The sequence below is a fragment of the Canis lupus genome, chromosome 28, assembly GCF_011100685.1.
Source record: "Canis lupus familiaris isolate Mischka breed German Shepherd chromosome 28, alternate assembly UU_Cfam_GSD_1.0, whole genome shotgun sequence".
Classification (NCBI taxonomy): domain Eukaryota; kingdom Metazoa; phylum Chordata; class Mammalia; order Carnivora; family Canidae; genus Canis; species Canis lupus.
Window position 1 is genome coordinate 36,322,095 of NC_049249.1, and position 13,174 is coordinate 36,335,268.

At 48.0% G+C, this 13,174-nt stretch overlaps 1 protein-coding gene across 2 annotated transcripts in view; it reads left to right on the forward strand.

Annotated features, from left to right (window-relative positions):
* The window catches only part of DOCK1 (dedicator of cytokinesis 1), a 493,779-nt gene that overhangs the window by 56,751 nt on the left and 423,854 nt on the right, over positions 1–13,174 (forward strand). For both annotated transcript variants that reach the window (XM_038579104.1, XM_038579105.1), the window contains exons 3-4: positions 6,080–6,120; positions 9,726–9,781. In XM_038579104.1, the coding sequence (XP_038435032.1) occupies positions 6,080–6,120; positions 9,726–9,781 (97 nt within the window). The remainder of the gene's footprint in view (positions 1–6,079; positions 6,121–9,725; positions 9,782–13,174) is intronic.

Below are 13,174 nucleotides of genomic sequence, written 5' to 3' on the forward strand. Positions count from 1 at the left end.
GGCCATGTCCCTTACTTCCCCTTGTGTTGTGTTCAGACTTAGAATTCCAGTCCATTTGCATCTTCAACCCTAAAATCTTCCTACTGGGGAAAAAAAAAATCAGCTTTAGTGGCGTATGCCTGGAAGCAGATGTAACTCTGCAAAAACAGACCCTGTCCTTAAGTGAATGAGTAGTTGTGATGGGTGCCTTCTGCTTGTTTTCAATTTTTATAGCTGACAGTTGGATTGCCTTATCTGCTCTCAGTATATATTGCCAATGTTTGAGAGGAAACAGAGAAATTAAGTAGAGGTTAAGGATCAGACCTCTCATCTCAGACGCTTTACTGATCTGAAGGGAAAAATGCTCTTACATCTTTTTTATGTTTGCCCTCTCTCAGTTGAAGTTGAAATCCTGGTTAATAAACACTGGGCAATGACGTCATTCCCGAATAGATAGCAATTTCCGGTTGGCCTGGGTATGTGGGGACTGTCATCTCTTGTTCTTTGCTTCCTAAGGAGAATGTACTCTTTAAGCAGTGGGATCCTAGGATGAGCCAGTGATCCTTGCATACATTTGACTTAAAAAAAAATTGCATAGGGAGCATCACGGTAGAGGCTTCCTCATTGAGCATTTAGTTTCCGGGCTAGTCAGTCTTCCAGATTCTGATTAAACTATTCCAGTCTTTGTAGAGACCTTCTAACGCAAAACAAATTCCTTTTCTTTGACAACTGTCATTTTGGTTTTAATCAGAATCTGATCAGAGAAAGGCCTGTGGGAAAGTAGTTTTGACTTTGGGAGACTTGGTGTCTTTATTCATCAAATAAAAGTGGAATAATTGTTTTTCTGCTCTTTCCTTTTGTTCTATTTTAGTTTCACGGCTCATATCTGAGTTTGGCCTTTTTTTTTTTTTCTCCTCTCCCCTCCTACGTTTCCTCTAAGAAAATGTATTTCTGTTTGTCAAACTTAATTTTCCTTTTCTGTGTGATCCTTTTCAGGATATTACTTGGCTTTCTGCAGAGAATATAAATTCTAGATGATCACTCTTTATAGTAAGGTTCAAAGAACAAATTTACCTTTAAGTTATGGTTAATTTCCCTCTCGCAGGCTCATGAAGGCCTGGAGCAGAGGACAAAGAAGAAGCAGTGTCCAGGTCACTGTGGGGGTGGAAGGAGCATGGAGGGGTCACTGAGGGCACGTCCCTGCCATTAAGCAGTGTCCTGGCTCAACCAGACAGGAGAGGTGAGCCAAGATCCCGTGTTTATAAAGTGACTCTTGAGTGGCCGAGGGCATGTGCCGATCCTGCCACCTGCTTGTTTCCACGCTGGGTGCTAGATGCCATACGTCAGGGATCTTGCAGGCAATGTGCAAAGATTAGGAAGTTAATCTTTTGATTCAGCCACTACACTGGAACTGAAAATATCTGTATTTTTTAAGGGGGGTAATGATGTGTTTTCTTACAAAATGCACCTCACTTCTTTTTTTTTTTTTTAAAGATTTTATTTTTATTTATTTTTTATTTATTCATGAGAGACACACAGAAAGAGGCAGAGACACTGGCAGACAGAGAAGCAGGCTCCCTACGGGGAGCCCGATGTGGGACTTGATCCCAGGACCCCCCAGGATCACTCCCTAAGCCAAATGGAGATGCTCAACCACTGAGCCACCCAGGTGCCCCGCACCTCACTTCCTTTTTGTGTCTCAGCATCTGTTAACTGAAGGTCTTGTGAGATAGCGCGAGTTTCCTGGGGCATCTATAACAAAGGACCACACTGGGCAGCCTCAACGGCAGAGGCGTGGTCTCTCCGGGTTCTAGAGGCCAGTCATCTGCAATCATGGCATCTGCAGGGTTGCTTCTCCTTTTTTTTTTTTTTTTTTAAGATTTTATTTATTTATTCATGACAGACAGAGATAGAGAGAGAGAGAGGCAGAGACACAGGCAGAGGGAGAAGCAGGTTCCATGCAGGGAGCCTGACATGGGACTCGATCCTGGGACTCCAGGGTCATACCCCAGGCCGAAGGCGGTGATAAACTGCTGGGCCACCGGGGCTGCCCAGGGTTGCTTTTCCTGAAGGGCTTTGAGGGAGGTGCTGTTCCTTACGTCTCCCCAGCTTCTGGCAGCTTGCCAACAGTCTCTGGTGGCTTTTATTTTATTTTATTTTATTTTATTTTATTTTATTTTATTTTATTTATTATTTTATTTATTTTATTTTTTCTGGTGGCATTTAGATTGTAGATACAGCACTCTCATTTCTGTGGCAGTCTCCCTGTGTCTCTGCTTTCCCTGTGTACGTGGACACCGGTCATTTTGGTTTGTGGCCTGCTGTAATGAATTCATTTTAACCTGATCGTCTGCAGAGACCTTATTTCCAAATAAGTTCATGTTCGCAGATACAGTGAGGACGTCGACATCTATTTTGAGGGACACAGTTTAACCCATGACAGATTGGAAGAGGCAGTCAAATTGATAAGGTTCACATTTCTTTGAGGACCTGTGAGCCCTCCAGCCCGGCCTCCACTCAGCAAGCATCCCTGTGACTGGTCGCAGCTGACTGGCCACCTGGCCCTGGCCCAATGGAAGGGCCCCGTAGCTGTGGTTACTGTCTACCTGAGGGTGGTCATGTTGCTTCCAGAGCCTCCAGCTGTGGGGCTGGGTCTGCCCCTGTGGTGCCTGCAAAATGTTACATGCAGGACACCTGTTGGTTCTTTCTCCAGAATGCCCACCGTGCACGTGGATGCTGTCCTTCAGGACAGGATTTGGTCGCCTCTGGAGTTGGCTCTCTTGCCGTTCAGTACTTAGGGCACAGGGCACAGGACACCGTACACCTGACACAAATGAACGTCCTGTCCATCTTCAGGCAGCTACTTGTGAACTGGGCAGATCCCAGGACCCGGTGATGTGGTCCTCACCTGTCCATCCTTGAAGAAAGTCCAGCTGCTTCCTCGTGCATGTCTGGGTTTGCTGCCTGGTTTCTCAGGGCGCAGTGAATGCACCTGTCCACACGCTGCTGTGCCTGGCGTGACTCCACCCTCCTCCATCTGACTGACCACAAGTCCTCCTTGAAGACCCAGTCCAAGCTCACCTGTCTGGGTGACAGCTCCTTGCTGCCTGCCTCCGGCCTCCCTCGCTCGGCCTGGTCTGTCCCCTCCTGGCACCACCCCTGGACATGGATGTGCGTGTGTTCCTCCTGTTGTTCTGCTGAGAACGCTGTATGGGGCTCGCTGACTTGGTTTCCATTTTCCTGTGGTGGATTCTGTGCCCCCTGAGTTTCAGGGCTGTGTCTTGCCCATCCTTACCTGTCTCTGAGGTGCGGGACTCTTGCTGGGAGCATGCCAGTTGACTCCATAGAGACCATCTGTGAGCCCTGCCTGGGAGAAGTACTGCTACTGACTGACCGTGGACCCTCCTGCTCCTAGCCTCACCCCCTCTTGCTCATTCCCCTTAGAGCAGCCAGGACTATGTTCTCTTAGATCCCCTCCCTCCCCTGTGAGAGACCAGGGCAGGGATGTCCTCTCTCCTTCATGCTGACATCTCTGCCCTGCAACGTGGTTTGGCCCCTGCTTGTCTTAGGGGGTCTTCCCATTTGTGAGCTCACGGAGGGCAGAGACTGGGTCCCATCTCTTTCTCTAGTTTGCTCTGTCCAGTGCAGTCTCTGGCACACAGTGTGTGGGCTCAGTTGGTTGAAGGAAGAATGTAATGCAAATAATCTTGGGGAGGAACAGGATAGATTTTCATTTTGCCTAGGAAGGCAATTAAAAAAGAAACTCCCTCTATTATTATAACATTAAAAAACCAAAAGGACTTCCTACCTTTTATTCCCGTGGCTCATCTCTCTCTCCTCCCTCTTCCCACAGAAAACCGTTTAACTTGTGTTTTAAGTGGATTTTTTTGTTTGCCTGTGTTGTACTGTGTGGCATGCCTGTGTACTTTTCATGCATATAGATGTGGGTGTAGCTCTATGTGTGTTTGTTACTTTGTTATTCTGAGCTATATTCTAAGATGCACCCCTGTGTATTTTTAGTATATGTTTAGGTCACAGCTCCCACTACTGTGTGTGCGCCCCCTGTGTTTTACCCACAGCCTTCTCAGTTCTGGGCACTTGGATTTCCTCCACTTGCAACCCTCTGCGTCCTGCTGCCGTGAGCCTTGTGCATCCATCCCGCCGTGCACAGATGGGTGTGCGCATGTCTTCCCCAGGGATGCATTCCCAGGTTGGGGGTGCTGGTTGCAAGCTGTGTGGACGGATAGTTCTGATAGGTAGGGATGGCTGCTGCCTTTCGGTTGCTGTTGGCTCCACTCTCCCCCAGCGCCCAGGGCTGTGCCTATATCCTACATCATTACCATTTTTACCACTAAAATTTGTGCAGTAAAATTGTATTTGATTATTATTAGGTTGGAGCCGTCTCTTCATACGTGGTAAGCCCTTGGACTCCTTTTGTACACTGTTGATAAGTATGACTCTTTTTTACTTGGCTTCTGTCTTTTTCTTGTTTCTGTGCAGTCTTTCCATATACGTTCTAGAACATCCATCCCTTGTCAGTTTCAGAAAAGAAAGGGCACGATCATAATGAAGATGTGGGAAGGCTATAATGACGGGATGGAAGACCGTCCTTAAAACCGAGTAACTATAGCTTTGGTTTGGCTCTAGATGTGGGCTGGTGACTGCATCGACTTCCCCTCTTTCTCTGTTGCAATGTCTGTGAACGCCGCCCTAGATGAACGCAGGTTCTGGGCCGGCACGCAGGAGCCAGCGAGGTTTAGACAGCATGGCTCTCAGAGATCAGCTCCACATGTGCAGCAGAGATCTAGACACTTAGCATCTGCAGGGCTCCCAGTCGATCTCTGAGTCCCATTGTCAAGAAAGCCAAGCGGTCACCATTAGGTCTTTGCAAGGATCCTGGGAATGTCCATCTCCTGTTCTGAATGCTTAGAAAGCATCTGTTAATAATCCCTTGAGGACTTTGCTCATTTCCACTGCATCACTTTCTGGTCTGTGATCACCCTCCCTGCCCCGGGTTGGTAACATGATTTGCTCTCTAGTGGGGCAATCTTCTGAGCTCACTCAGACATCGCTAGCTTCTGAGCTTTGAGTTTCTGATACTGTGTAAGACTCTAATATTTGGTTATTCTCTGGGAATTTACCCAACTTGCACTTTTGGGGTGCTCCTGAAATTCTCAGACCGGGTCCTTGTGTTCCTGTGGGCAGAGTTAGAATGTGTCTGAGCTTTGGATTGACTTTTCTGAGCAAGGTGGCCAGGGTGACTTGGGAGTGTAAGGAAGCAGCCACGACGTCACGTGAGATGGGGCTATTGGGAGGCTGGTCACTGGCCCTGCACCCCCAGAGCTCCTGCAGGGACAGTTTCTGCCCTTGACTTGATGGGAGGTGCCAAGGGAGCTGCTCTGCCGTCAAATGGTCCCTTCCGGTTAGCATTTATATCGTGCTAGCTATTATAGAAAGCCTGGCTTTAGCTTCCTCCCCACATGGAGGCAGTGAGAACTTGAGTCTAGGCCAGATCCCAGGGGCTAGGTGGGTTCATGTTTCTGGGCCTGGTGCTTCCTGCGGAGGGCTTAGTCTTTGCCACAGAAGCTCTCTGTGAGATCACAGGCTGCTCCGGGACACAGCGTCTCTGGGTTGAGGAGGGAGGAAGTTAGCGCTCAATAGATGCTCTGTTGTGGGGCACTTGTTGATGATCTGGGGATGCTGGTATGTGCACTTGGCAGGGACCCCTCTCCTTATCACTTAGAGGGAGAGATAGGGCAGTGTATCCCCAAGGAGCCCACTCCGGGATGAGTGGTCCCTAGGACGATGTTCCCTCCTGGGACTGTGCTGCTTAACTTCAGATTGACCGCTTCGGGATCTCTAGCAGCCGACGGAGATGAGAGAGCTGGCGGTGTGTTTGGGAAGGCCACTAGCCTGGCGGTTTCGAGACCCATTCTGGAACCTCCCAGTCTATTTCCACAGTGTTAGGGTTACTGAATACTGGTGACAAAGTGATCTCCCTGGATCTGCAAGGCAGTGAATTCTGCAGGACAGGAAGGTATTGTGGGGGCCCTGTGATGTCTCCTCCTTCTCTAACTGTTGCAACTTTGTGTTTGTTTAGGGTGGTACAGAGGTTACACCTTACGAAAAAAGTCTAAAAAGGTAAGTCCTTTTGCTGAACCCCAGTGCCTTTCTATTCATTCTCCACACTGTGAAAGGAGATCATTCCCATCTCATTTGTGTCTACGGGGTTTCCTTATATATCTCCTTCTCTGAACCTAAAACGCTTGTGGGCTGACATGTGGGCTACCCCGAATTGTTTTTTGTTTGAACAATACATGTACCCAGGATGGAGCCGCTGGGCTGCGGTGCATTGCTGACCTGTCATCACGAATGGTGCAATCTTCTTTTCCTGGTACAACATCAGGTCCTCTTTAAGTGTGGGAGGCAGGAGAGAATGACCTGGTATTATGACTTCAGAAAAAAAAAATACTCATGATTTTCAGTCTTAGTATTATCCTTGATGACAACAGGTTTGCAAAGCTCACGCATGCTGGTTTTCCTCTTGGGTATGACTATTTTCAAACTAAGTCGCCTGCAAAAGAAAGGTTCTGCTTTCCAGGGCAGTATGCGTGCGTGCGTGCGTGGTGGCTTGAACTCCTGAAGCCAGGACCTGCAATTACACCTCGATCCTTGTGGTGGACACTCCCACACACAGTTCTGTGGTGGCTTTTCTCCGTTCTTAGCTTCACATAGCCTAATTATGGCCCTTCTGTTTTATTCCATGGTTTTGAAATAATGTCCAGTCGAAAGCTGTGATTAGGCTCTGTCCACGTTAACTTACACACTTTAATATCTACTTAGGCTTGACAAGATGGTTCATTTTACTTCTATTTCTTAACGTTGCCTCTCATGGTCTCCTTACTGGGCTGGACTCCTCATGTGGTCCTGGGCCTGGAACTTAAGGCTTCCAAAGTCTAAGTGGCTCAAGCATGGGACCTGCCTGCCCTGCTTCCCCCAGAAACCCTGCAGCCAGGCCCTGCTGGGCAAGTCGTTTAGGAAGGGCCCAGGTTGCGCTGCAGGGCAGCCCTCCTCTGGCATAGTGCTGTGGTGTTCTTATAGGAGAGACGCAGTTAGGAGTATTGGCAAGGCAGATTCACACATTGGAGCAAGGACCTCCTACCCTGCCCTGCCGGCCTCAGACTGGGCTGTGGGTCTTACACATCCAATGACCTAGAGACCTGAGGTTTGAACAAGGTGGATTCGAACCACGTGGGTGGTGGGATAGATTTCTCCAGGGAAAGTTCTATTTTCACACCGATCTCCTCTCCTGTAATGAATATATTCCCCCCCCCCTTTTTTAAGATTTTATTTATTTATTCATGAGAGACACACAGAGAGGCAGAGACACAGGCAGAGGGAGAAGCAGGCTCCCAGCAGGGAGCCCGATGCGAGACTTGATCCTGGGACCCTGGGATCACGACCTGAGCTGAAGGCAGGTGCTCAACCACTGAACCACCCGGGCATCCCAAAGAATGTTTTCCTGCAGATGAAACTCTACTTTTATATGAGAAAGCCACAGTTGAGGATTTTATTATAAAGAGAGGAGGTTCTTGACACTGTCTCCCTCCATAGCCACACAGCATAGCTGGAGCTCCACGTGCTGGGCTCGCCCCAGGCAAACTGTTCACTTTCCTTTGATGCTTATTTGGTGTTTGGTACCACCTTCCTCAGCTTGGGATCCTTTCTACCATCGTCATCGTGTCCCTGCCATGCCTCCCTGAACTGCTGTCCTTCCTGCCCTTCACTGGGGTTCCCCGGCTTTACAACTCATTGGTACAGTACAGCTGGGTGGGGCTGTATTCATTTCTTCTTCTAAAATCCTCATTGGAAGATGAGGCAGTTGTGAAGCCCTTAAAGATAGTATGATTTTTTAAAAAGGATTTTTATTTATTTTTTCATGAGAGACACAGAGAGAGAGAGAGAGAGAGAGAGAGAGAGAGAGAGAGAGAATGGCAGAGACACAGGCAGAGGGAGAAGCAGGCTCTCTTAAGGAGCCTAATGCGGGACTGGATCCCAGATCCCGGGATCACGATCTCAGCTGAAGGCAGCCACCCAACCGCTGAGCCACCCAGTTGTCCCCATAGTATGATTTTTGTAGTGGGCTCTGTCCAGGCAATGCAGAGAAGGGACTTGGCCCCCAGTAATCCAGGCTCCCAACTGTTCTGGAACCATCCCCTGTATAGCTATTCACACAGATGTCGTTCATCTGGACCAGTTTTAAACTGCCCCAGCTGGAGAGATTGCTCATTTCAAGCCTCCACGTGTGTCCTCGCTCTGCCTTCTACTTTTCCTTCCCTGGCTTTGTGCTGCCCCAGAGCAGGTTTACTGAGATGGAGGGGTATCTTTGCTTCTGGACACGGACGAGGCTGGCATATTTGTTTTCTTCCCCCCTCCATCCGAGTGCAGATGTTGACATCACATGTGCTGCTCCTGGAGGCATCCTGGGGATTTGGAGGTGTCCGAAACAACTGGGACCTGGTGAAGCTCCCAGCTTTGGGACCCTTTGGCCCCTTTTGTTGCTCATAGACAGTGGCCACTGTCTTTCTGTACAACTGTTGCCATCTCTGTGATAATTCTTCTTTATGTGAAATTCAGGCTTTCCTAGTAGGCAGGAGGAACATGAATCCGTGGTACCCATGCCCCTCCTGAACATGGTTAGTAGTTGTGGTTTCTGGTCCACCTGTGTAAATCCTTTGGGGCCAGATGCCAGGGAAACGCAATCAGAAGTTCCTGTTCACACAACAGGTGCCTGGAAACCACCAATGCCACTGAGTAGATTTCTGCTGCATGCACTAAATCCCATACAGGAAACTCTGGCTGGCTGTGCTGTGCTGTCCAGGGTCCCAGCACCTCCTGCCCCACTGCCCGCTTTCAGATGCTCATTTCTGCCTCATGTCACAAAGGGAGCTGTTTTGCTTGCTCAGGAAGCAGGACAGAAAGTCTTGGTAAAGCTGCTAGCACTTTACGGACCGTGCCTGACACTGAACTTGCCCTTGAGAAACTGCCTGGCACACCATGCTGCTAGGCCCCAAGTGAGCTGCACTTGGGCAGTGCAGAGCTCTGTGTTAACGGAAGCTGGTGTCTAGTAGTCTTGCGAATTTGGGCAAAATTTGCCCACTTTCTGCGTTTTCTCAGATGGTCCCTCTGTTGGGACCCACGTCTTGCGAATTTGGGCAAAATTTGCCCACTTTCTGTGTTTTCTCAGATGGTCCCTCTGTTGGGAGATTGATGAGAAATCTATGGGTCAGGTAAGTAGTCCTACATGCATACGTGACGATAAATGATGGTGGAAGTCAACTTTTGATGGCCATTTTAGATTTTTTGAAAGAAAGAACTGTCAAAGACCATCATCAGAGATTGTTTTAGGCATCCGCTGGTTTTTGATTTGCCCATGTCAAGGGCAGCCCTGTATACAAGGTGCGTCCTATGGAGAAGACAAAGCCCTGTGCGCTTCTTTCCTTGCACACAGATTGCTTCTGTTTTCTTCCTTTTGAGATGTCTGTAGTCTCCATGAAACAAAAACAGGCTGAGTTTAAACAAAAACAGGAATGTTTTCCCCACTATGTTGTATATGAGACTTTACTGTAAGACTCGCTGAATTAATAGTGGTCCACCCATCCCTATCCACATGTTTTCAGGGTGGTTTTTGACTTTTGGTTGGGATTCAAGTTGATAATAAAACTATTGTTTTTTTTCCTCCAAAGGGTATATTTCCTGCTTCATATATTCATCTTAAAGAAGCCATAGTTGAAGGAAAAGGGTGAGTCTGGTCTTAATGTTTAAGTAAAGAAACGTGATGATTGTATTTGGCTTTGCTGCTCGTCTGTATGGCAGGACCTGTCAGGGTTGGATGCGGGCGTGAGTGACCGTGATGGGACAGGAGTTCTGGGGTGAAAAAGGGGACTTGGAATGGAGACGTATGTACAAAATGGCCTTCAACCTTTGAAAAGTCTGAAGTCACCACTGTACCTGCAGTCGTGCTCTTTATACCCAATGTCGATTTTGGGTAGCGTTCGTCCAGTGCTCTCTGCTTCTCCATGAGCAGTCCCACCCGATAGACCCTCCAGCCCCCAACTCCGAGTCCGTTTTTCTGGAAAACTTTGCAGGCTGTGACACAAATGGAGTTTAGGGTGAAGCAACAGGTGGTAAATTGGGACGTGTGTGAATTTACATTTTGTCTAATTGTGATGTATGTTTCTTAGAGGTCATAAAACTGATGTATAAGATCATTAAAAGGACTTTTATAGAACGAGAACCCATTAGGCAGGAATGGCAAATGAATAGCCAGGTGTGAACTTGGAAGAAGGAGCATTAAAATGTTTTCCTTTTTTGTCTCTTCTACATCTTCACCCTCAGTTAAATATGTAAATTATAAAATTACTAATCATATGATTACTGCATAATGACATCTCTTTGGCTGATTACAAAATTGCCTTCCCAAGCACTGTACTTTTAACATATGAAAAGGACTAGCTCAGGTTCTGTAGTTGCATGATGCATAATTAAAATGAAGAAAAAAAATAAAATGAAGAAAATAATTTAGAGGCCTAGATGGTGATGACCTGTAATACAGTATATATATATTTTTATATAGATTAGATGTTTTGTGTGCAGAGTTTTAAAGGGAAGGAAAGAAAAAAGGAGAGTTTTGACTCTTGTGGAAATAATGAAATAAAGTATGCATTGATTGTATTTTACATTTCTCCATATCAGAATCGATATAGAAGTCAGACTGTGATTAATGTTTGTTAGAAAGCACCCTGAGGGGATCCCTGGGTGGCGCAGCGGTTTGGCGCCTGCCTTTGGCCCAGGGCGCGATCCTGGAGACCCGGGATCGAATCCCACATCGGGCTCCCGGTGCATGGAGCCTGCTTCTCCCTCGGCCTGTGTCTCTGCCTCTCTCTCTCTCTCTCTCTGTGACTATCATAAATAAATAAAAATTGAAAAAAAATATTTAAAAAAAGAAAGCACCCTGAGTATACAAAAGAATATATGGAGAATCTAATTGTGAAGCATCATAGTAATGTGGACGGGAGGTTATTTTGATTCTCAATGAGTGGAGTCACTCCCATGCAGGCAGACAGACAGACAGACAGACACTGGCTCCCATTACTGGGGCTCCTGGAGATGCCCTGGGGTGAGCGAGTGAATGGTGTACTGGGGACATGAGCACTTCAAAAACGCATTCCTGCTGATGCTTTGGGGCTCCCTGTGTTTGCTCTGCTGCTGCTCCCGCCCATGCCAGCTGCCCTCTGCCTCCCTCCTTGTAAAGACCCTCCTGCCTTCAGACTTGACAGGTGGTCTCACTGCTCCTCCTTTCCTCTGGAGATCTGTGGACCTTCCCCTCCCCTGCTCTCCCCTCCCCTCCCCTTCCCTCTCTTCCCCTCCCCTGGGTCCTTCCTCCTCTATGGGGCAGGCCACTCTGTCATCTCACCCCACCTGCCTCCTTGCTCTCCAGGGTTATTACTCCAACTCTTTTGCAGGGTTTCTTCTTTCTGTGCTCCCTTCGCTTTCAGACATCCCACATCATTGCTGTGTGCCAGCTGCCAGTGATTCCTTTTCTCCCTCTAGCCAAGGCAGTTCCCATTTGTCCCCTCTCCCACGCTCCCATGGCTGCAAGTGCCTCCTGATTTCCAAGCTTCCAGTGTCAGGGCTGCTCTTCTGGCTCTTTCCTACAGTCTTGGACACATGGCTGTCCCCTTCACTGAAGCTCCTTGTCTATTTCTGTTGCTGCCATTATAACCCACGTCCCCCCTGCCCACTGCTCCCAGGGGGCTCTCCTTGCCTGTGTCCTAGCCTTCTGTTGCCCTTCCGTTTGAGGGTGCCTATGTTGTTGTGTTTCCTCTCTGTGGGTGATGCTCAGATCAGGGCCTCCAGCCCTGACTTGTTCCCCCCTTGATCATTTAGAGCCAAGTAACTAAGGAGCCACCACCATTGGCCGAGTGTCTGTTGTGTCCTGGCCTTTCTTCCATGTGCCCTGTATGATGTTCTCTCCATAGGTCTTACCGAGGCAGCTGTTGTTGGGTTTGTACATTGCTGACTGCTTGCAGGTAGTGAGGTGGTTACAGAGATGATAATACAACACAGCCAGATCAGATACATTAGAGCCGGTTGGCATGTTAGTTCCAGGGACAGATCAGGCCTGCAAAGAGGGAGGAAGTGAGAAGGATCCAGAACTGAGACCAGGACACGGGATGAGCATTGAGGCCCTCTAGTCATAGTGCAAGCAGGGCCATCTCGTTGAGCTCCAAGCTTCTGCAAGCCAGTGCAAGAGCCCAGTGGACTCAGCATGAAACAGGATCTGGAGGACAGAAGCATCGCAGTTGCTGACACATATGCTCACCCTGTGAGAGAAGAGAAATCCTCCCAGAGGCTTTCTAAGGATGGCATTGCAGAGTGTAATGAACCACATTTTCATCAGGATCCTTACTGGGAACCTTGGTGACAGGCTTGGCAGGGCTGCTGTAATGACCACATTCTGTAATAGACACTGATAATGTCCCATGAGAGGGAAATTCCTAAAAGGGTGTGTGTGGGGGGTCTCATATGCACCCCTGCCTCAGACATCTGATTCCTGTTGCTCCAGGTGCTACATGTGGCCAGCCCTGTCCACAGAGACTGATTTTCTCTCAAGGACTTCACGGTTTCTTCCTTTGAGAGTCCCCACCATCAGTGGGCTATTGCAGGCCTAAACCCCAATGTGAGCCAAACCAAGAGTCCTACCCACTGATCTCAGCTCCAGCCAAATCAAGATATGTAGGTAGAACCTGTCTCGGAATCCCAGGACATTCCATGCTGGTTGGAGTCCTATCTGTTTGGGACCTCTGGGGCCAGGTGGCCTAATTTTACAACCCACCTTTCAATCTCTTATTGGTCTCAAGGATTCTGAGTCTTCTTCATCATCGGGCCTGATGCAGAGCATGTGACCAGAAAACAATGGCTGATATGATTAAAAAAAAAAGCATAAATAGATAGCAAGTTAAGAATAAGTCAAGGGTTCACCTTTCCAGGTGCAGAGAAAAGGGAAAGGATAATCCAAGTGTTGGGATCAGATAAAGTGTTGGGATCAGATAAAGTATCTCTGGACATTTGAGAGCATTTGAGAGCTGTCGCCTCATTCGTATTTCACCAAGGATAACTGCTTCATGTATTA